Source organism: Bison bison, unplaced genomic scaffold (genome assembly GCF_000754665.1).
Source record: "Bison bison bison isolate TAMUID 2011002044 unplaced genomic scaffold, Bison_UMD1.0 scf7180017864519, whole genome shotgun sequence".
In the NCBI taxonomy this organism is placed as follows: Eukaryota; Metazoa; Chordata; class Mammalia; order Artiodactyla; family Bovidae; genus Bison; species Bison bison.
In genome coordinates this window covers 2,289,712-2,311,889 of record NW_011495072.1, presented here as the reverse complement: position 1 = coordinate 2,311,889, position 22,178 = coordinate 2,289,712, and the positions used below count along the sequence as shown (strand labels likewise).

Genomic DNA, 22,178 nt, shown 5'->3' with positions numbered 1-22,178 from the left:
GGATTTCTATGGCTACTTCAGAAGAAAACTTCCAATATTTTAAATCCAGGTATCACATAATGTTTCAACTTGGGCACACACATGTGCGACATCCTAACAAAAGATAGAAGGCATGTTCTCTGACCTTAACAGTGCAGAACGAGTTTTCCATGACAGCAGGGGTAGCGCAGCAAGAGTTAATGCTACAAAACCCACAGTATTGGCAGTCGTAAATAAATCCAGGGGAGCCCATTCAGATAGTACTCAGGCAACACTACAGAGCCTATTATGAAACCATCCAAGAACCGAGACACATAAAAACTTTTATTAGTCATCACTGAAATAAAGTGCAAACAAGTTTGTTTTGAAAGATCCCAAAATCTTTATGCTTTTGGTCTGCAGAGTCATAAAAATAGTGCCTGACAAATTTTAAGCGATATTCTAATTAATTGTTGGATTTTTATAGTTTCTTGTAAGATGGATATTAACAAGGCAGGGTAAGAGGAAAGCCCCTGTACTGAGCCTGAGTTCTAAGTCCTTTGCACAAACCCACTGGCCAGCCAGGCCAGATTTTTGCATCTGCTAGAAGCGGAATGGATCATTAATCTGAAGATTATTGTTATTTTCACACTGATTAAAGTAGAATGTGAAGTGTACACAAAGTTCACAAATGGATGGAAAATTATTCCAGTTGTTTCTCTGTCATGTGCAGGAAGCACTTTCTGGGGCATTTTTACACTGTTTCTTTGATGAAACTAACACTTTGTAATACACCGATAACACGACCCCCTTTAATACCATCACACACTCAGTAATTACCATAAAAAAGTATGACCCAACACTTTCATATATACACATTTCTGATTTATAGTCTTCAATTGGACACAGTGATAGTGTAGACAATGTGGGACAACTTTTTTCCTAAAAGGGGATTTTGTTAAAAGGGAAATAGATTTTTTTACATGCCCATCATTAGTAACAAACAGCCCCAACAATGAGAGGGGATTTACTATCAAAAAATGAATTAATTTTTTAAAAAAAAGTGACTATAAAATTATTACTTCAATTCTTGTTTTTTAAAAAATTACAAAAGTCTCTTCAATCAATACATTTACCTACCTCATAATATAAGGGAGCATTATTACCACCTACAGGTTTCTTTGCCTTTTTAGATGTACTTCCAAAAAGTGCACTTGATCCATTGACCTGTAAGAAAATTCATTCATAAGGAAAAAGAAGGGCTTACTTAAAGAATACTTAGATAGATGTTCCTTTCAAGTACCTAGATGACTTGAGGGATTGGGGAAGAGATAGCCATCAGTTAGTTCAAATATTTATAGCCACTTTGGTAAGCCATTAGTAATCGTATGAGGACGTGCCATCTGACAGAACTTCTCTGCGTTATCGTTCTCCTCCAACCTCTGACAGCTAGGATTCTTTGGAGGCTTCGTTTTTCCAGTTAGTTATGGCCTTCCTTGGAACATTAGTTTAGTCTTTTATTGCTATTGAGACCTTTATTAAATAATTCCTCACAAAACCTAGCATGTGGAGCCTAGTATGACCTCAGACATTTTTGTTGAATGAATGGATGCTGAAAGGGCAGCATTCACGAACAAAAAACAACCCCTTCCAGATTAGATCTTTCCAAATTTATTCTAGCTAAGTGTTTCAGCAAAGCCATGCACCCAAACTTACCAAACCGCCCAAGAATGTGTTAGTTTTATTGATTTCATTACTTTATTATTTTAAGAATGACGTCTCCAACGGGCGTCGGGGTGAGAAGGGACAGGTACCTGCTGGAAGATGTCTTGCCAGGAGACAATACTGAAGAGTCTGCGCTGAGGGACTTGGACAGCGAGGGTGAGAGCACGAATGAGAACCTCGTCCTCGATCCGGTTTCCAACGACAAAAGCGATGGAGCCCTTCCAGTCGTTCTGTGACAAAATCAGAAGGAATCAGGTTCTAAGTACTCCTGGCGAGGTAATTTTGTGTCAGAGGCTTCCACTGACAAACAGGGTAACAGTCCTAGAAACTTTAAAGACAGGCTGACCTTATGGTGTATGTGGGTTTTTGATTCAAGCAGCCACAAGGCGGCAGTATTGTGCCAAATTTCATGCAACTTGCCCAAAAAGCAACTTCCCTGAGAAACGAGACCTATAGTTTAAGGAAGACAGTTTTTAATTTTTTAAATGACACATTTTCACTATAATGCTGTGCAATAATACTTTGGTATTAGAAAGCAATAGTTCATCTGTATGTTACATATGTGTATGAATGTACAATTTCCAATGCAGGAATCTTTGTTTTGTTCCCTGATACATCTTAAGACTCTAAACACTGCTAGGAAAATAGGAGGAGCTTGATAAATATTTTTTGATTGTTTGTTAATATTGAGTGAGTTGCCAAATAGGCTTTTTTTACATGAGGTAAAATTCAATCCCAGAGTTTTTGATATAAAATATTTTTCACTATTCACCATCCATGGATCTAGTTTTTGTAAAGCACCTAACTAGAACACATATTCTCCTCCTAATGTAAACACAACACTCTCATTGCTAATTCATATGCGAGTTCTTTTCACTCTCAAGAAATAGGCTGCAGTTTTAAACTTGAACATGAAATGTTTCATCAAATAAAAAAATAAGTTACTAAAAAACAATATATTTATTCAGTAGTCCCTTTCTATTATAATTTTGTTGGGAAGAAGCAATTCTCTGGAGGAAATGAGGAATGGAATTGACTGACTTTCCCATGATGCGGTGCTGCTGCTAAGTTGCATCAGTTGTGGCTGACTCTGTGCGACCCCATAGGTGGCAGCCGACCAGGCTCCCCCATCCCTGGGATTCTCCAGGCAAGAACACTGGAGTGGGTTGCGATTGCCTTCTCCAATGCATGCAAGTGAGAAGTGAAAGTGAAGTCACTCAGTCGTGTCCGACTCTTCGCGACCCCATGGACTGCAGCCTACCAGGCTCCTCTGTCCATGGGATTTTCCAGGCAAGAGTACTGGAGTGGGTTGCCATTGCCTTCTCTAGGAAAGCCAAACTCATGCAAATCAGGTCTATTGCTTTTGAACACTCACTGCCTTGGGGAGATGGACCAAGCAAACGTGATACATTCATCAGGAAAGGGAGACAATAATAAGGGAGGACACCCTGGCCCTGCGACCTCTTTAGACCTCAGTTTCTCCATTTATAAAATAAGGGGGTTGGACAGAGGCATATGTAAGATTTCCTCTAGCTCCATTCCAGAGATCTGATAAAAATAGAGTAAAATTCACCCTTGGTCAATTCCAGAATATTGTCTAAGAAGATCTGGAAAGATTTTACAGAAATTTAATGAAACACATACTTTTTCATGGTTCTCTGGGTTTCTGTCCAATTCATGCGTCAAGGTAATGATAAGAACTAGAGTACAGATGGGAGAAAAGACAAATTCTTCTTTACCATCAAAGAGTGACTATTGTTAAATGTCTCTTACTTCTCTGCATGGAAACTCACTAACCCTAACCACATAACAAAACCCACACAATTTTCAGTGTTGTCACCAAAACAAATAACACACATAAAAGCATAAAAATGTCTGTTTAATCTACAAAGTGTGTATTTGTGTTTGTGTACATGTACAAGCATGCATGTAGGTGCGGCTCTGCGTTTCCTTCTGTTAAACTGGATTTAAAATCTTTTTTTGTTGACTAATTCACCATAGGAAGACTGAGCATCTGTTTTTCAAATAGCCTGAGTCTGAAAAGCAAGTGTGATATTTATAACTGGAAAAAAATTCCATAATCACCAAATGACCTTTCTCCACATTGGATGACTTTTCTTTCCTCTCGTCTGCTCCCTCAGTCAAAACTGCAATGACAATCATCATTAAAGAAGAAAAATCTTTCCTTCCTTAGGAAAGTAGATGAAGTTCCTGAACAGGCAATGCCTTGATGTTCCTATGAGTTATAGTTTCTACACTGAAGATTTTAATGGCTACATTTACCCGCTTATCCCACACCCTCTTACAGATTTCCTAGCCAATTTTCAAAAGCTAATGGTGACGAGAAATGGCTGCCTCTCAGCTCTTTGGGGACAATTCACAAAGAGGGCATCGTAATCCACCATCTACCCATTAGTGTCTGGCATTCGAGACAGGTGTTGACTATTTCAGATTGGAAAAAGAAAAAAAAAAGGTGAGGGAAAGAGGAGGAGGTAGGAGGTAACAATTATTGAAATCTGCCATGTGTCAGGCATATGTTATCTCATTGAATCCTTAAGTAATCCCTTTAAATAGGGGCACTAATACTTTATAGATGGAAAAACAGAGGCCCAACGAAGTTAAACAGCTTGTTTCAAGGTCATTTTGGCAGAACTTTATGGAGACCACATACATGGCTCACAATTTTGTGATTATTTCAGAACAGTTTTGAGAGCAAGCCTTTAGGTTCAGAGCGCCTTTCCATAATCCTTAAATTGCACCTAATGGCTATTTTGGCCACAGTATACCTAATAGAGGATGATTTATATCACATGTTCAAGTATATAGAGGTTTCAAAATAGATGATGTATTAAAACTTTAAAATGTCTAAGATTACTTTTTTTTTTTTATCAAAGACTATTTTACAAAGGCTAAAAGAGTTTGAGGAAATTTTCCCAAGCTTGTCTCTCTCTCAAAGCCCATTGTTCTTGTTGCTTTGCACTGTAGGAGTGCATCTTGACACAAAATCTTTTCCTCTGATTATTGGCGAGGTGCTGAGACTCCTGGGGTCCCAGTGGTCACCCTGTGACAGACTGCCTGCACTAGAGCAGGAGGAGATTTGTTCACGTTCAGAATTCTCTACAAGGTCCGTTGGGAGCTAGGCCAAGTGTCTCCACTGGAAGGGGTCTCAAGAGTTCAGTTGAGGTCTACTTTCTGCACTCTCAAGCCCACCAAACACCTACTCTAAAAATTGAGTCTATTTGGCAAAATAGGACCGACCAAGGACTTTGTTGGAATCATGAATTGGTGTCTGATTACCTCACCAGAACCCAGGGAAGCATGAAATGGACTGATCAGACAGTAATAACACAAAGATTGCCTGCCCAGAAGGATGCTCTCACTGGCATTCTGCACTAGGGGGCAGCGAGATGCCAGGAAACACACAATACTCTCATTACAGAGAGCAATCATTTCCAACTGTGTCTAATTAGGGAGACTCGTTAACTAAGTGATGGTTGGCAAATATAATTTTTGAACTTCTTTCTTAGTATTTCAGGATAATGGTAGATTTCAAATCTCTCCAATCTGGCTGCAGTATTAAAAACAGGAAATTAATTTGGAAAAAAAATTAAACCCAATTTAAATTTGGCAAAATACTGTTAAAATGCACCCTTCCACTGGTATCCCACCCTAACACGCAACTAAGCATAGTCCTTAAATTTGAGTTCACAGGGCAGCAAGCGAAGTGAGCACAGAGAAAACGAGTGTTGACCAGAGAGGACAAATGAAAGTGCAACACACCGAACCTGATTCATCACACTCCTGAGTCCTGCAGGGCTCCTACCTGTGTGCGAATTTGATTAAGACCGTTCAAGAAGCTTGGGTGTAATTAGCAGCATGAGCCTAGAGAAAGAAACCATTAATCATCTTCAGAAAACTACACTAGATGTATCCAACAGTGAAGGAAGAGGGTTCCAGTCTGGCACATCTCAAACACCTTAGGAAATAAAATCAGCTTTCTATTGCCGGCAGACATCTACTGAACATGCTTATTGCCAAGTCTTGCCCTCGAGTAGTTACTGATAAAGTCATTCCCAGGATGGAATGAAGTCACAAATGGACACAACCCATTACCTTCTATTTACTTTATCAGCCTCACCTAATTTGAAGCCTGGCAGGAGGGTGCCCTAACCCAAACACATACCCGACTCCTACGGCAAGAAAGTACTCAAGTAAATGCAGAGAATCTGGCTGCTCGCATAAACCCACTGTCCCAGAGACACACGGTAGATTCATAACAAATTTTCTTTCATACATTGAAAATTCTCCAACTTTTACTTAGGCATTCCTATATTCTAATATAATTACCAAAACCCTTTCAAATGTAAGTGAAAAGTAGTACAGTGTAGGGCACTTAATTCAATATGCTGTCATGAACCATAATGGAAATGAATATGTAGAAAGAATATATGTGTGTATATATATATATATAAATATATATACATATATGTAAAACTGAATCACTTTGCTGTATAGAAGAAAGTAACACAGCATTATAAATCAAATACACGTCAATAAAATAAATGGAAAAAAATAAGTGAAAAGTAGCTTTTCCATGATGAGAGTGAGAGTTCTTCCTTCTGTTAGCACAATTAATTGGCTGGTACAGGGAATACAAGGGCAAATATGCATGTGCTCTCTTCTGCGTCCTTTGCTAGTGTCAGGGGATCTGCTGCCCTGGATGATCGGGGTGAGATTCCCTCAGTCCTCTACCCAGAACTGATTGGAACCTGTGGAGCTCTATGAAGCAAAAAGCCCTATAAAGCCCCAAATAAAATCAATGCAACATTGAAAAAGTCAGGTTTTTGTTGAGAGTTATCTAACACTGTGCAGATATGCAAACCTGTACTTTATGTCAATACTCTGCTGAAAGGATAACCTTTTTGTTAAGTAGATTTACTGCCTAATGGACAGGGATTTGTGAATGTCTTTTTCATACAGCGTTTTTCCTTCAAAAGGAGTCTTGGATCTCCATCAGCAAAGGAGTGTTAGTATGGGCTGTTGGCCAGAAGAAGAAATATTTTTATTACATTGAACTGGCTGCTATAATCGTATTTGTTAAAAGGGGATCCTAACTGTAAAATGAGTTGGAAATATAAGTTAAAAATTGGGTACACATTGCTATGTAACAAACAAGAACAATACAAAGGACCGGGATGCAGTCTGACTGTCTTTACTAAATAAGTTTGCTTCCCTGGTGTCTCAGATGGTAAAGAATCTGCCTGCAATTCGGGAAACCTGGGTTCGATACCTGGGTTGGGAAGATCCCCTGGAGGAGGGCAGGGCAACCCATTCCAGTAATCTTGCCTGGAGAATCCCCACAGACAGAGGTGCCTGGTGGGCTACAGTCCATGGGGTCGCAAAGAGTTGGACACCACTGAGTGGCTAAGTACAGCACAGCACATGGATGCTTCTTTAATTATAGGTTTCTCACAATTTATTATAAAGGCTACAGTTTGGCATCTCATCACCATGCTGTTATAAGTGTTCCTTATTTAGGAATTATTTCACAGAACTGTCACATTTTCTCAAGGAGACTGTAAGCCCTTTAGATTGGAAACATTGTTTTATGTGCTTTTGGAGCTCATAGTGCCCAGCAGTGAATGTAAAACAGAGCAGGGCTCTCTCTGTGTAAATATCTGTTAATCAACAGAGAAGATGCTTAGAAAGAAATCTGACCCTGGGAATCATAAAGCCCTAGAATGTCAGGGCTGAGCAGGACCTACAGTCCCTAGCCTTGAAGTCCTTTGGGAGGAAAACAGACTGGATCTGATCTAACATGGTTCATATCAGGGGTCAGTAACAAGGGTGTGGGAAGCCAAACCCTGCTAAGCCATCCCCCTGCTAAGACCTGTTTCCTGGGAGTGACTTAGACCAGTAGGCAGACTGGCAGCTAGGGGAAGGAGGCAGCTCTTTCTGAGAGGAGGGAAAAGCCAGAGAATCACATACACGTACGTGCTGACTAAAAAACGACTCCTCCCACCTCTGTCCTTCTTCCTACTTTCTCCCATCTCCCATCAAAAAGGCCATTGGTGGGCAGTTCCCGCTTCCCTTTCACCTATTGCCTATGGGCTGCAAATTCTATGCTTCCTTTCTCTTTTAAGATGCCTTTGACATTCTTAGGGGGCTTGATTTTAGGGTGGAAGTTATCAGAGTAGGGTGGGGAGAGAAGAAACCACACATAAAATGGGTCATCTAAGTCCAGAATGTACACCTGATTCTTGTCTTCTACAGTAACACTACCCTCTCTGAACACACTCTGACTTCGTCCAGGAGTGTGGTCGTCATCATTGTTGTTCAGTCGCTCAGTTGTGTCCAACTCTCTGAGACCCCATGGACTGCAGCACTCCAGGTTTTCCTGCCCTTCACCATCTCTGGACCCTTGCTCAAATTCACGTCTATTGAGTCAGTGATGCCATCCAACTATCCTGTCCTCTGTTGTCCCCTTGTCCTCCTGCCTCCAATCTTTCCCAGCATCAGGGTCTTTTCTAACAAATCAGCTTTGGCCGAATTTTCTGACTTCATCCAGGAGTGTGCTGAATCAGATTGCCCACCGCGCTTCCTGACTCTATTCAGTGAGGCTGTGTTGATAGCCTGAAATTTGTTTCGGTGGGAGCATTTACACTATGGCACTAGCAATGCTACGAATCAGAGCTTCCCTCCTGAAGAGCAGGTTATTAAATATTTAGCAGCACACTGTGGCCCCATCCCAGGAAGGTCTGTGGGTCTGAGACTGACTTAGAGCTGATCTTGACTTAAAAGGCCAAGGCTGTCGCTGAGAAAATACTGAAGGGCAAAGCAGATTTTCTCCATCCTCCCCCTTCCTGCCCCTAATACACATTGTGCAGCCATGTGCCATGTGAATTCATAATTAAATGTCTGTTGATGCTGGTTCAGTGGTGGCTGGGCCTTTAGCACTATCCTTCAAAATGGGCCTATAAAAAGCAGGTGACGAGGTAAGGACAGAGAGGCCACTGTGGTAGAAGCAGGGCCAACCCACTCCAAGGCTCTCCTTTCCTCTTGGCCATCTCAAGGGTTACTTCCTCACTCAGGACCTGAGCACTGTGGCTGTTGCTGTGGGAGGTCCCCACTACTCCCTGCCCACAGGTGATGAAGCTCCCTCATACTCTGGTGGCCCCTTGGAAAGGCATTGGTCATTGTGGCATAGTGATCTTTGAGCCTAGCCTCAGGATACAGAATGCCTGTTTTTGAAGCTCATTGAACAAGCTGTGCATCCTTGGGCAAGTTACTTAACTTCTCTGTGCCTCATGTATAAATAAGGGCAAATACAGTACCTTGCTGCTAAGTCACTTCAGTCATGTCTGACTCTATGCGACCCCATAGATGGCAGCCCACCAGGCTCCCCCGTCCCTGGGATTCTCCAGGCAAGAACACTGGAGTGGGTTGCCATTTCCTTCTCCATTTAACTCTAATCCCTGTCTTTTCAAAGCTGATGATGGGTTGACATCTCTGACAGATCTGTGCTTGGGATTGTTTTAAAGATTGAATGAGAAAATCTATAGAGAGCCTTTCTCGGCACAGCACTTAGCAATAATCAAAGCCATCATGATGGATATTATTTTGGGAGTTTTCCTTGCATTAGTCATTAGAACAAACATAGTTATCCCATACATGCTGTTTCAAGTGTGGAAAGCTTATGGGTGAACCAAGAAAAAAATCAAACAATATCAACAGCTGCCTCATGAGTGACAATTTGTAAAACAGTTTTCTTTTGATAACAATAAACTTGTTAATATATTTTTAAAATATTTTAGGTCTTTGGAAGAGATGGTAAAAAATCATGAACACAGTATATTTAAAACTCTACAGGTATAGAATTTTGGGAGCTGTGGGAGAGAATGTGAGTGTGAGGCAGGAGAAGGCTTTAAATCATTTTGTACTTGGCGCAGATCTGTCAGAGATGTCAACCCATCATCAGCTTTGAAAAGACAGGGATTAGAGTTAAATGGAGAAGGCAATGGCAACCCACTTCAGTACTGTTGCCTGGAAAATCCCATGGACGGAGGAGCCTGGTGGGCTGCAGTCCATGGGGTCGCTAAGAGTCGGACATGACTGAGCAACTTCCCTTTCACTTTTCACTTTCATGCATTGGAGAAGGAAATGGCAACCCACTCCAGGGTTCTTGCTGGAGAATCCCAGGGACGGGGGAGCCTGGTGGGCTGCCGTCTATGGGGTCGCACAGAGTCGGACACAACTGAAGCGACTTAGCGGCAGCAGCAGCAGAGTTAAATGAGTACAGAGGCTGACGGAGAACAGGATGAGTTCTGAAACAGCCATACACAGAAGACTGGGTACCAGGCTAGTTTTCATTAGAGATGGGGACCTGCTTACTTGAAGAACTTGGATCAAATGTTTGATATTTGCATTGCAAATACTCACCTGGTTAATCTTATGGATCCAGATCTGAAATACTGATATCAGGTAGGACTAGATCTTTAAAACAAAAGCAAAGTGAGCTTTTCTGGTAAGTGGCCTGAGCTGACCTCTAAAAATGGTGCGCTATTCACTTGACCCAGAAAACGCCACAAAATCATGCAAATCAAGGGTTCTTTGTGTTCACTTTAAGAACACTCATGAAGTCACCCAGGCCATTAAGGGCATGCATATCCAAAAAGCCACCAAGTATCTGAAAGATGTCACTTTAAAGAAACAACACGTGCTAGTCCATTGTTCGGTACTAGTGACTTTAGCAGCAGTCCGTTGTTACAAACGGTAGAGTTGGTAGGTGTGCACAGGCCGAACAGTGGGTCTGGATGGGAAGGGTTGGTGGCCCCAAAAAAGTGCCGAAGTTTTACTGCACATGCTCAAAAATGCAGAGACTAATGCTGGACTTTAGGGCATAGATGTAGATTCTCTGGTCATTAAGCAGGTCCAAGTGAAACAAAACCCCGCGGGTGCAGGATTTACAGACCTCCTGGTTGGATCAATTCCTCCATGAGCCCTCCTGGCCACATTGAGATTATCCTTACAGAAAAAGAACAGATTGTTCCTAAACCAGAAGAGGAGGTTGCACAGAAGTAAAAGATAGCTCAGAAGAAACTGAAGAAACAAAAACTTATGGCCTGGAAATAAATGCTGCAAAAAATAGATGCAAATAAAAGTTAAAAAAAGAAAAAAGCAAAGTGACTGAAGTTTAGTCTGGATAGAGACCCTTAGGGCAACCCTCTCTCTGGATAAGACCTGTTGCTGCTGTATTCTGGCTCCCCTGTGTCCTGATGGGTGAATTTCTAGAATTCCTCATCCATTCTCTTGGGTAGAATAAAAGTATCCACATCACTTCCTATTCAACTCAGAGTCTTAATAGTTGATTTTGCTAACTGGATAAATAAATATACCCCAACATTTTGGTAAAATTAAAAGAAAAAATTTTAAAGTATTTTCTTCTTTCCAAGCTACCTACAGTTTTCAAAGGAATCACAGTGACTCCTGGACTAACTCAAAGGGATGCCCTGCTGAGGAAGGTATTTTAGGCAATGGGCTGGGGCAGTGGAAAAGGCTTCGCTAGAATCATATCACCTAGATAACTTCCTCCTGTGCCCATGTGCCTGGCATATAGTAACATTCAATAAATGTTCCTGGAACTTAGCAGCCAAAACCACACACTAAAGAGAATTTTCACACATTCTTAATATGGGAATGCCAACTAAGTATGTGGCATTTTATCAGCTACACTTAGCACTTTGGAGGGAACCATGTCTCTGGATTAATGAGCATTTGAATGAAAGGAGGAGTATATTCTCTTGCAGTTTAGACAACACTACAATGCCTTATGGAGAAGGTGATGGCACCCCACTCCAGTACTCTTGCCTGGAAAATCCCATGGATGGAGGAGCCTGGTGGGCTGTAGTCCATGGGGTCGCAAAGAGTTGGACATGACTGAAGTGACTTAGCAGCAGCAGCACAATGCCTTATATTCATTGATAAGAACTCAGCAGTCCAGAAACATCTTTTCTGTGTATGCACAGTACTTGTCTGGTGATCCTTGCTTCATGAATTAAATATGATCACTAATTAAAATTATTGACGTTCTGGTGTAAATGTGCAGAGCTTTGAGATGGTATCCAATTCCGCCTCTGTAGTTTCTCAGCCAAACGACCTTGGATCTATCTTTGTGACAGTTTTCTCATTTATAAAAACAGATCTAATAACACAAACTTCCAAAGACTGTTGTATATACACAATAAATAAATGTGTATATATATATATACAACTTACAAAATGCTTCATATATACTGAAGCATTTTGTAAGTTGTAAAATTCCATGTAAAATAAAATATTAATACCTGTAAAGAAAAAATTCAAAATTTCCTTAGAAAGTCCTGCAAAAATGGGTTAAATCAGGTGATCATGTCTTTAATTTTCAACTTGGATATGTCCTGAAGATCTTCCAACAGCCTCTGAGCTTAGGCTGTTTGATTGTTGCTCTTTTGTCTCTCTGGTTTCTTGGCCCATCCCAGCAATCTAGCACGTGAGTCTAATTCAGTTTTGCTCCATGCATCAGAGAGTTTTAAGACAGCTATTAAAACACCACATGGAAAAGCTTTGCAGGGAATTCTACTCCACACAGAAACCACAGAAACCACTACACACCTTAACTATCTCCCCGCCCCCCAGAGTTGGCTAAAATTACGGCTCCATTATGTTAGTACAAGCCAACCAGTTTTATTGCTTGGAGCAAAATCTGAGGTCCAAAATGAACTTCAGAGCATAAAAAGTAAGGCAAACCTCAAAAGGAAACAAGCTTCTTTGGGTTTTGAAACAAATATTACATATCAGAGGCATTCTTCTAACAGAGGAGACCAAGCAAAGCCAAGAGGCGTCCTGCTAATTGCTCCACAAATGTAAAATTGGAATCAGGGACTCACCCCAAAGAAAGATCTCTTTTCATCATCAGATATTAAAGGCTACAACCTTTCATCAATTCCCTCCTCAGACATGAGACCCTTATGTGCCTTCCTTGAGTCCCTTCAGTGTTGAGTTACTATCTTCCACATTAAAAACTAAGATATGTGTGTGTGTGTGTATATATATATAATATTTATTTATTTACTTGGATGCCTTGGGTCTCATTTGTGCCACCCGGGCTCCTTTGTTGCACAGCGCATGGACTCTCTAGTTGTGGCACACAGGTTCGAGAGCATGTGGGCTTCAGTGGTTGCGGTGCTCAGAATTAGTTGCTCCACAGGATGCAGGATCTTAGTTCCCGAACCAGGGATCAAACATGTGCCCCTTGTATTGCAAGGCAGATTCTTAACCACTGAACCACCAGGGAAGTTCCTAAATATTAAGATATATTTTAAAGATATATTTTCGAGACTCAATATGAGCTCATTAGTTACTCAGTTTTACTTTTTTGGCCTTGCTGTGTGGCCTGTGAAAATCTTAATCTCCTGACCGGGGATCGAACCCATGCCCCCCGGATTGGGAGTGCAGAGTCTTAACCACTGGATCACCAGGGAAGTCCCAGTTACTCTACTTTAGCCCTTCCCTTCTGTTTTCTTTTTCCATTTTCCTTTCTCTAATTAAATGCCATTTATTCCCTAGGCATCGGACCTAATTCATGAACTTGTATGGATCTGGCACTAAGACTTCAAAATAAACAGCTGATGCTCTTTCTAATGAGCTATCCATGTTCCCACATTTGCTTCTTGGTTAGGGTTATCTCACTTATTTGTTCACTACAAAGTCACTAATACAGCTTAATTTCTATGTCCCTCTTGAGTGAGTGCAGAACATCTAAGGATGCGTCTGATTATCACAAGGATATAAGACTGTCCTGATTACCAGCCCTCTATCCTATTTGACCCCAAATTCAAGAAAGTGTCCAAGAAATGTCAGTGTTGTGGTAATCAAATTTCATTCCCTGTATGATCTCTGATACCTAGAAGCAGAACAAAAATTCTCTGACGACCTGATCTGATTTTTAAGCCTAAAACTGTGATCTTCAGATTATGTTATGGGAAGAAGGGGTGTGCATGGATGATCCTGGCTGAGATCAGATCTTCTAGTGCCTGAGTTTTTGTTATGTGAGGAGGGAATGTTGCATCTATCTGAACACTGGGGGTGTCAGGAAAACTGTAAGAGTGCATCTTGAGCAAGAGGTGTGGCAAACAATCTGTGTCCTGACTCAATTCAACAAAAAAAGAGGCAGAGTCCTCCTCAACAAGCGTTTGTTAAATTGGTATGGTTAAATGTCCTTTATGTGGGACTGCCTTTGTGGCTCAGATGGTAAAGAATCCGCCTGTAATGCAGGAGACCTGGATTCGATCCCCGGGTCAAGAAGATCGCCTAAAGCAGGGAATGGCTCCCCACACTTCGGTATTCTTGCTTGGAGAATTCCATGGACAAAGGAGCCTGGCTGCCTACAGACCACAGGTTGCAAAGAGTAGGACATGACTGAAGTGACCAACACTCTAAATGTAACAAGTTGTAAAGGATGCCCCCAAATGACCAAGATATGAGTCTGAAAGTGAGCTAATAGTGCTTATACTTCAAAATAAGTTCCTTAAAAGGCCTTTTTCTGTGCAGACTGACCACCCAGTTGCTCTGTCAGGGGAGTTAGGGTGCGTTGCTCTCCAGAGCTGGTTCTTTGCAGCAATCCCAACTTTAATAGGAGAAGGCAATGGCACCCCACTCCAGTACTCTCGCCTGGAAAATCCCATGGAGGGAGGAGCCTGGTAGGCTGCAGTTCATGGGGTTACTAAGAGTCGGACACAACTGAGCGACTTCACTTTCACTTTTCCTTTCATGCATTGGAAAAGGAAATGGCAACCCACTCCAGTGTTCTTGCCAGGAGAATCCTAGGGATGGGGGAGTCTGGTGGGCTTCTGTCTATAGGATAGCACAGAGTCGGACATGACTGAAGCAACTTAGCAGCAGTAGCAGCAGCAGCAACTTTAATGGCTGCCCAGGACCCAAGAGTTGTTCCAGGAAGGCAAGAGGTGATGGAGACCTGCTTCTGAGTGAGGAAACTGGGGTCAAACCTCCAATTCATGTTAAAAGTATCAATCGATATTAATCCAGACTAGAGAGAGGACAAATTAGAGTGTAGGGGGTGTCTGAAGGAGTTCCTGAGATCTTTTTTCCTAGAACTCTTGTCATTTCCTTCAGATCTCCACTCAACTCTCCCTGTTTGAGGGAAGGGTTTCTTAGAAGATGGTCAAGAAAGTGAGGGGGAGGAGAGTCAGGAGCGGAGGCATCACTGAACCCAGAAGGGGAGACAAACACTAGTATGTCATCAAAGGAAATTAGGTTACCAGTATCCTCAGCAAAAGAGTCATACTTTAGTAAAACTGCTTCCTGCCTAATCCTTCACTCCTGTAATCCTGTACGTCCTCATAACTCACCTATCTCCTTTACCATATGGATCTCACGTGGTTTAATGACCATGTGATAAAATAGAAGAAAGTTAATGCTCATGATAAATTTCAAGGCCTTACACCTGGTTATGGTTATTAATTTTCTCCTTACACAGGTACTTGGAGTCTATTTATTGGTTATATCAGGGTAATAATTCATTATAATTATTTCTTTCCTATTGATTTCCTAATATAGGCCTTACAATAGCTCTTTCAATAGTAAAATGAAAAGACCACTGGATTTAGTATCAGAAAACCTGATTATTAGTCCTGATTGCAACCACATGGTCTTGGAAAAACATTTATGTACTCAGAATCTAGACTTTCACAAAATAATACTTACAGTAAAGAGTCACTCATTCAATCACTGTTTACTGAGCAGTTACAATGGACTTCCTGATAGCTCAGTTGGTAAAGAATCCACCTGCAATGCAGGAGACCCTGGTTCGATCCCTGGGTTGGGAAGATCCCCTGGAGAAGGGAAAGGCTACCCACTCCAGTATTCTGGCCTGGAGAATTCCATGGACTGTATAGTCTACGGGGTGGCAAAGAGTCGACTTTCATGACTGAGCGACTTTCACTTTCACTACGTGCCGAACAGTGAAGTAGGCATTAAGAATAGAATGCACTGGCATAAGGCATAATTACTCTCCTTAAAAAGCATTAGCCTGGGGAAGAAAATACACAATGACAGAGAAAAGAGATTATAGTTAAAAGTATTTCATAACAAAGAGCTATACAAAGTATCTGTTTCTTTTATGATATTATTTGCCCTAATTTATTCCCTAATAACATTTGCTATGTGGGTACCTATGCTACCCTGGAGATGGAGGATGCAAAGATTAATAAAATACAAGAAATTAAAGGAAAGGAACTAAGACTATATTTCTCAACATGGTGAGACTTCAAAACTAATTTTAAAAAAAGAGATAAATTGCATAATTGGCAAGCATAGTATGAAACCATTTGTGTAAAATTTCAAAATCATACAGTAAAAGTATTATAGAATATTAATGGATACAGATAAATAGATACACAGGCTGAGGGGATGTTCATTCATGATAGTGTTTGCTTCTAGGAGGAGAGAGAAAGGAATGGAACAGGAGATGAAAATAAGGACAAAGTGTTTCTCCATTCTTTTCCCAGTGTTTATTTAAAAAAATAAAGAAAGACAAACTAGAAACCATCACGATGGTACAAATGTGCTTTTATATCACACTGTGTGCTTTCTTGCACTTCAAAAAGTACTAGAAAGAAGTCTCTGCCTTCAAAATACCCATAATCTAGTAAGGGAGGCAGGCATGTGAACAGTCATTATGTAAAATGATGTGGGTTCTATGATGCATCACATCCTCCCTGTGTCTTATCTCCCTGCCTCATGGGAAGCTGCCATTTGAAGAAATGGAAGGAATTCTTTGTCGGTGTCTCTTGCTCATTCACTTTCTATCTACACAGTGGCCCCACTTCCACCTCTTCAGAAGACCAAGGCTCTCCAAGTTTCTTCCCCTTTTCATATTTTTGTCTCAGATCTTCCTTCACCAGTCTTGAGGACTTGCTCCTTTTCTTGGGCTGAGAGAGAGATTCTGACCCTTTCTCTCCTGTACTACAGCAAATGACCCCCTTTCCTTTTACCTGTTTTCGAACTTGGTTCCTTCAATCCTCTTATCCCCCTTCAGTTTTCAATCCCTTCTTCCCAATTCCTCTCCCTCCCATTTCACAAATGCATAGCTATCTCCACCTAATCCCAGTCTTCCCACTAACTATTTTGTGGAATCCTATCCCAAGGCCACAGGTGCAAGGCCTCGCATCAAGGCCACAGAAGCGGAGCCCAGAAGAAAGGTCACCTTTAAAATTGTCTAAGCCCCATTGCAACCACTGCCAAAACCCCTTGATCCTTACCAGCCAGCTTCCTGACCCCAAATTAGGCAAAAATGCCCACCCCTGTACTCACCCTGTAGCACCCAACCAATCATTTAATGCTACCCTTCGGGCAGGAATTTTCTTTGTCTTGAGGCTATAAAAATTGGCTACTAGCCCACAAAAAATGTCAACTCTCCCTGGTTTTTCAAGAGGTCAGCCTGCTATGTTCACAGCTTCCACATTATCTCTGCTCTTTGTTCTTAATAAATTCACTCCTTTCTGTAATGCTCTGTGTCTGGAAATTCTTTTCCAACCTGCTTTAGGACTGCCATACACATTTTCCATATGATCTTCTTTTATTCAGAGTTAAATTTTCCCAAACATGGGACTTGAGGCCCACCTCCTGATAAGACACATGCCTCCCATCTTGCTCCCTCCTTCCTCCTTCTCTCATCACCACCACTACCATCACCACCAACAACTCTATTGAAATTGCATCCTTGAAGATCACCAGTGGTGTTCTCATCACCAAGTATGGTTGCCTGGCCCTGTTCTACCTAGATCTCCATAGGGAAGGATTCAAATGCCACTTTGTGTCCCTTTCTCTGACCTGATTCCCATGATACCACCCTGTCCTTACTCTGTCTTTCTACCTTTGGCTGTTGCTTCTCTGGCCACCAGGCTCTTTCTTTTCTTTCTGTCTCATAAATGAGGACCTCTAGATATTTCATAGAATTCTGTGCTCAAACGTCTGTGCTTCTCTCTGTTGGATATTCTAGCTTCTCCCATGGCATCCACTTCATCTCTCTACTGACAATCCCTGAGTCAATGTCTCCAAACATGGCCTGTGAACTACAGTCCATATTTTGGATTTTCTGATGAATTTCTACTTTGATGTTTTACAGTCATCTCAAACTCAGGATGTCTAAAAGCTGAGTTCTTTATGCCTCTTGTTGTTCTGTTAGTTGCTCAGTCATGTCCACCTCTTTGTGATCCCATGGACTGTAGCCTACAAGGCTTCCCTGTCCATGAAATTCTGCAGCCAAGAATACTGGAGTGGGCTGCCATTTCCTCCTCCGGGGGATCTTCCCACGCCAGGGATCAAACCCAGGTCTCCTGCATTGCAGGTGGATTCTTTACTGTGTGATCCACCACAGATAAAATCACTCTCTCCCCTGGCCCTTTCACAAACAATAAAAATCACCTAAGTTCAATTAGCTAAATTTGTCAGTTTCTGAGACTTGTCATTTTCCCCAGTCATCCTACTTCAAATCCTCCTCCATTCTCCTTTTGGATATACAATCAGTTACTTTCTTTCTAGAAACTCTTGAATCTGTCACTTCTTTTTTTATTCTCTTGACAATTCATCTAGTTCAACCGATAACTACCTCAAACCTAGACTATTGAAAATACTTCCTACTGGGTCTATGCAAGCCTCCAAAACCTTCTTCCATTTATAACCTATTAATTTTTTTCAGAGACATCAATTTAATCATTTCATGTTTCCCTCACAGTATTTTAATTGTCTAACTCTTAGACTGCAAATTCTGTTCCACATGATCAAGACCTTTGGTCTCTAGACATGATTGCTCCTAGTTACTAAACACCAGAGAGATTAAGCTAAACAAGTTTCTTCAGAAAAACAGATCATTGCTTTAAATATATTTTAGAGCATATACCCTTCTGAGCAAAAGTGACATCTTCATGTCAAAGAGTAAAATAACACATCCACAATTATCTCCATCACAAAGGCTGAAAATCTGGTCCTAATAAATCATTTTTCCACAAACATTTTCCTAGGTTGCTGCTAAATTTATAAGGTATGCATGACAAGTTGAATAATAAACACTATCTAATGCATTATTGTGATTACAATAAAATGTGTGAATAATGAAACTCTATCCCTGTTCAGTCACCTAAATACTTATGCAAAGACAGAGGTGGCTGACATAATGAAAAAAAATATGAAAAAGAATGTATGCCAATGTATAACTGAGTCACTTTGCTGTACAGCAGTAATTAACACAACACTGTAAATCAATTATACATAAATAAAATTTTTTAAGACAACAGAGGTAGTTGAAGACAATATTCCTAACCTTTAACTAGTTTAACCAAAACTCAATTATTAAATACATATATGGAGTCATAAGGGCTTCCCAGGTGGCTCAGTGGGTAAAGAATCCACCTGTAATGCAAATGTAGGACCTGGATTCCACCCCTGGGTCGAGAAGATCCCCTGGAGGAGGGCATGGCAATGCACTCTGGTATTCTTGGCTGGACAACTGCATGGACAGAGGGGCCTGGTGGGCTACAGTCCATGGGGTCTCAAAGAGTCGGACACGACTGAAGCAATTGAGCGCGTACACACACACACGCACACACACACACACACAGAGTCATATGCATTTTTTGATATCAGATGATTTTTCACTGGTATTTATACAATTTGGGGGGTTTACTCCCCACACGTCTATTCAACATACCCTGCCTGATAAACTGGTATGTTAGCTGTAACACGTAGGGCCACACACCATAGTAACATTTAGCAGAAAACAAAGAGGACTAACACAAAGTATCAAGGTTGTGAAGGGTAAAGAAGAGGTAAGGTCAGGAAACAGGACTGACTTCATTTTAGAAAGCATTTCACAAATTTTCATACTAAAAATACTGACTTACCTTGGAAGTGGAGGAAATGTTTCATCAGAGTTAGAAAACTTGCTTAAAAACAAAGGTGACGTTAAGCAGACACTTCTCTTGATGGAGAAGCATTAACAGAGAGGAGGACCTTCTTTGTATATATCTTATTTAACCACCTTTATGCAAGATGTGCAAACAGTTACAGTGAAACAAAAGCTTTTAGAATTTGGTGCTAGGCGGTTTCTTTCATTGCCGTTTTGTCTAATTCCTTCATTTTGCAGATGGGAAAAGGAATCTATAGCATGGAGACTTGGTCAAGGTGTCACATAAAGGAAAAAACACATCCTGATTCCCAGACAATGGGCCTTCCTCTACCACTCTGCCTTGCCTTCACTGGCAGACACTGACAGTGACGCTGTGTGCCAAGGGAGTAATTAAACACTGCAGGGAGACTTGACAAAGCTTTCTGAATTGAGCAGGCACGTGTGTCAAATGACATTCATTGTATAAAATGTAAGTAGATGCATTGAAGAAAACATAATCTAAACTCTAGTTAGAAGTTTAGAGGCTTTATATAATGCAGCAATCCCACTCCTGGGCATATCTAGAGAAAACGAATCCAAAAAGATACGTGCAGCCCTGTGTTCATGGCAGCATTATGTACAATAGCCAGGACATGGAAGCAAATTAAATGTCTATCGACAGATGAATAGATAAAGAAGATGTGGTACATACATACAGTGAAATATCACTCATCTATAAAAAAATAATGAAATAATGCCTTTTTTCAGCAACATGGATGGACCTAGAGATTTTTATCTTAACTAAGTCAGAAAGAGAAAGACAAATATCATATGATATCCTTTATATGTGGAAACTAAGAAGATAGGATACAAATGAACTTATTCACAAAACAGAAACAGACACACAGACATAGAAGACAAACTTACAGTTACCAAAGGGGAAAAGGGCAGGGGAGGGATATATTAGGATTGGGATTAGCAGATACAAACTACTGTATATAAAATAGATACGCAACAAGGTCCTACTGTAGCAAAGGGTACTATATTTAATATCTTGTGGAATAGCATATGACAAAGACTATAGACATAGAGCTGAACTACCTCACTGTATACCAGAAACTAAAACAACACTGTAAATCAAATATACTTCAATTTAAAAAAAAGAAATTTCTTTTATGAAACGTTGAAAAAAACCTCATAGGCTTTGATGATCAGTTATAGGAAGGGTGACTGTTTAATGCTTTCCCATAACTCTCAGCTTAATGTGCTGCAGTTCTGGTTAAAAGGCCTTGGCTCACCAGATCTAGAAAAAAAGTGGGAACAAAATAGAAAACATTACCTTACAGCTGTACAAAACTAGAATATCTTTGTACTTGGAAAGCTGTGTTGAGTTTTAAGCGTAAAACCTAGAAAGGGACTGAATAGCTGGAAAGAGTCACAAAATGGCAAACAAACTGGCCATAGGGTAGGAGGGACTTCAGTGGGGATGAATGACTGGAACAAATTTAGATCAGAGAGGGAGAACTATTATAGTATGTCTTAGTCTGTGTGGGCTCATAACAGAATACCACAGACTTCGGGGGTTTTAAAAAACAGAATTTTGTTTCTTATAGTTTTGGAATTAAAAGTCCAATATCAAGGCACTTGCAGGTTGAGTGTCTAGTGAGAGTTCACTTCTTGGCTCATGGAAGCCCTCTTCTCACTATAATGTAACATAGCAGAAAGAGGAATCTCTCTGGAGTGTCTTTTATAAAGGCAATAATCCTCTTAATGAGAGCTCTACTTCCAAGGACCCATCTCCTAGTACCATCACATTAGGAATTTAGTTTCAACATATAGATTTGGTGAAGGACAGGGAAGCCTGGCGTGCTGCAGCCCATGGGGTTGCAAAGAGCTGGACACGGCTGAGCAATTAACAACAACAACAATATGAAGTACAGTAGAAATACAAAACAAAAAAAATTATGGAATTAAAAAGAGTGATAAGTGACTTGGAACTTCATATATTACTAATGGGGTATAAACTCGGAGAAGGCAGTGGCACCCCACTCCAGTACTCTTGCCTGGAAAATCCCATGGATGGAGGAGCCTGGTAGGCTGCAGTCCATGGGGTCGCTAAGAGTCAGACACGACTGAGCAACTTCACTTTCACTTTTCACTTTCATGCATTGGAGAAGGAAACGGCAAGCCACTCCAGTGTTCTTCCCTGGAGAATCCCAGGGATGGGGGAGCATGGGGGGCTGCCATCTATGGGGTTGCACAGAGTTGGACACGACTGAAGTGACTTAGCAGTAGCAATGGGGTATAAATGGGTACAATCCTTTTAGAAAACTCTGTGGTTGTAGCTACTAAAGCTAAACATATGCCTGTCCTATGACCAGCTTTTCCATCCCTAGTTACATACTCAGGAAAGTGAGTACATATGTCCAAAGAAAAATCCATATAAGAATTTTATAGTAGTATCATTTGTAATATCTCAAACTGCAATGTCCCAATGTCATTGAGATGACCCAGATGTCAATCAGCAAGAGAATACACAAATAAATCACAGTAT

General features: G+C 40.9%; 1 protein-coding gene and 1 pseudogene across 1 annotated transcript in view; one reads left to right on the top strand and one right to left on the bottom strand.

Annotated features, from left to right (window-relative positions):
• SPAG17 (sperm associated antigen 17) overlaps positions 1-22,178 on the bottom strand; it is a 245,270-nt gene that overhangs the window by 211,990 nt on the left and 11,102 nt on the right. The window contains exons 2-3 of the mRNA XM_010830710.1: positions 1,773-1,913; positions 1,099-1,185 (exon numbers count right to left, since the gene is read on the bottom strand). Coding sequence (XP_010829012.1) covers positions 1,099-1,185; positions 1,773-1,913 — 228 coding nt within the window. The remainder of the gene's footprint in view (positions 1-1,098; positions 1,186-1,772; positions 1,914-22,178) is intronic.
• On the top strand, positions 10,235-10,803 carry LOC104981550 (annotated as a pseudogene).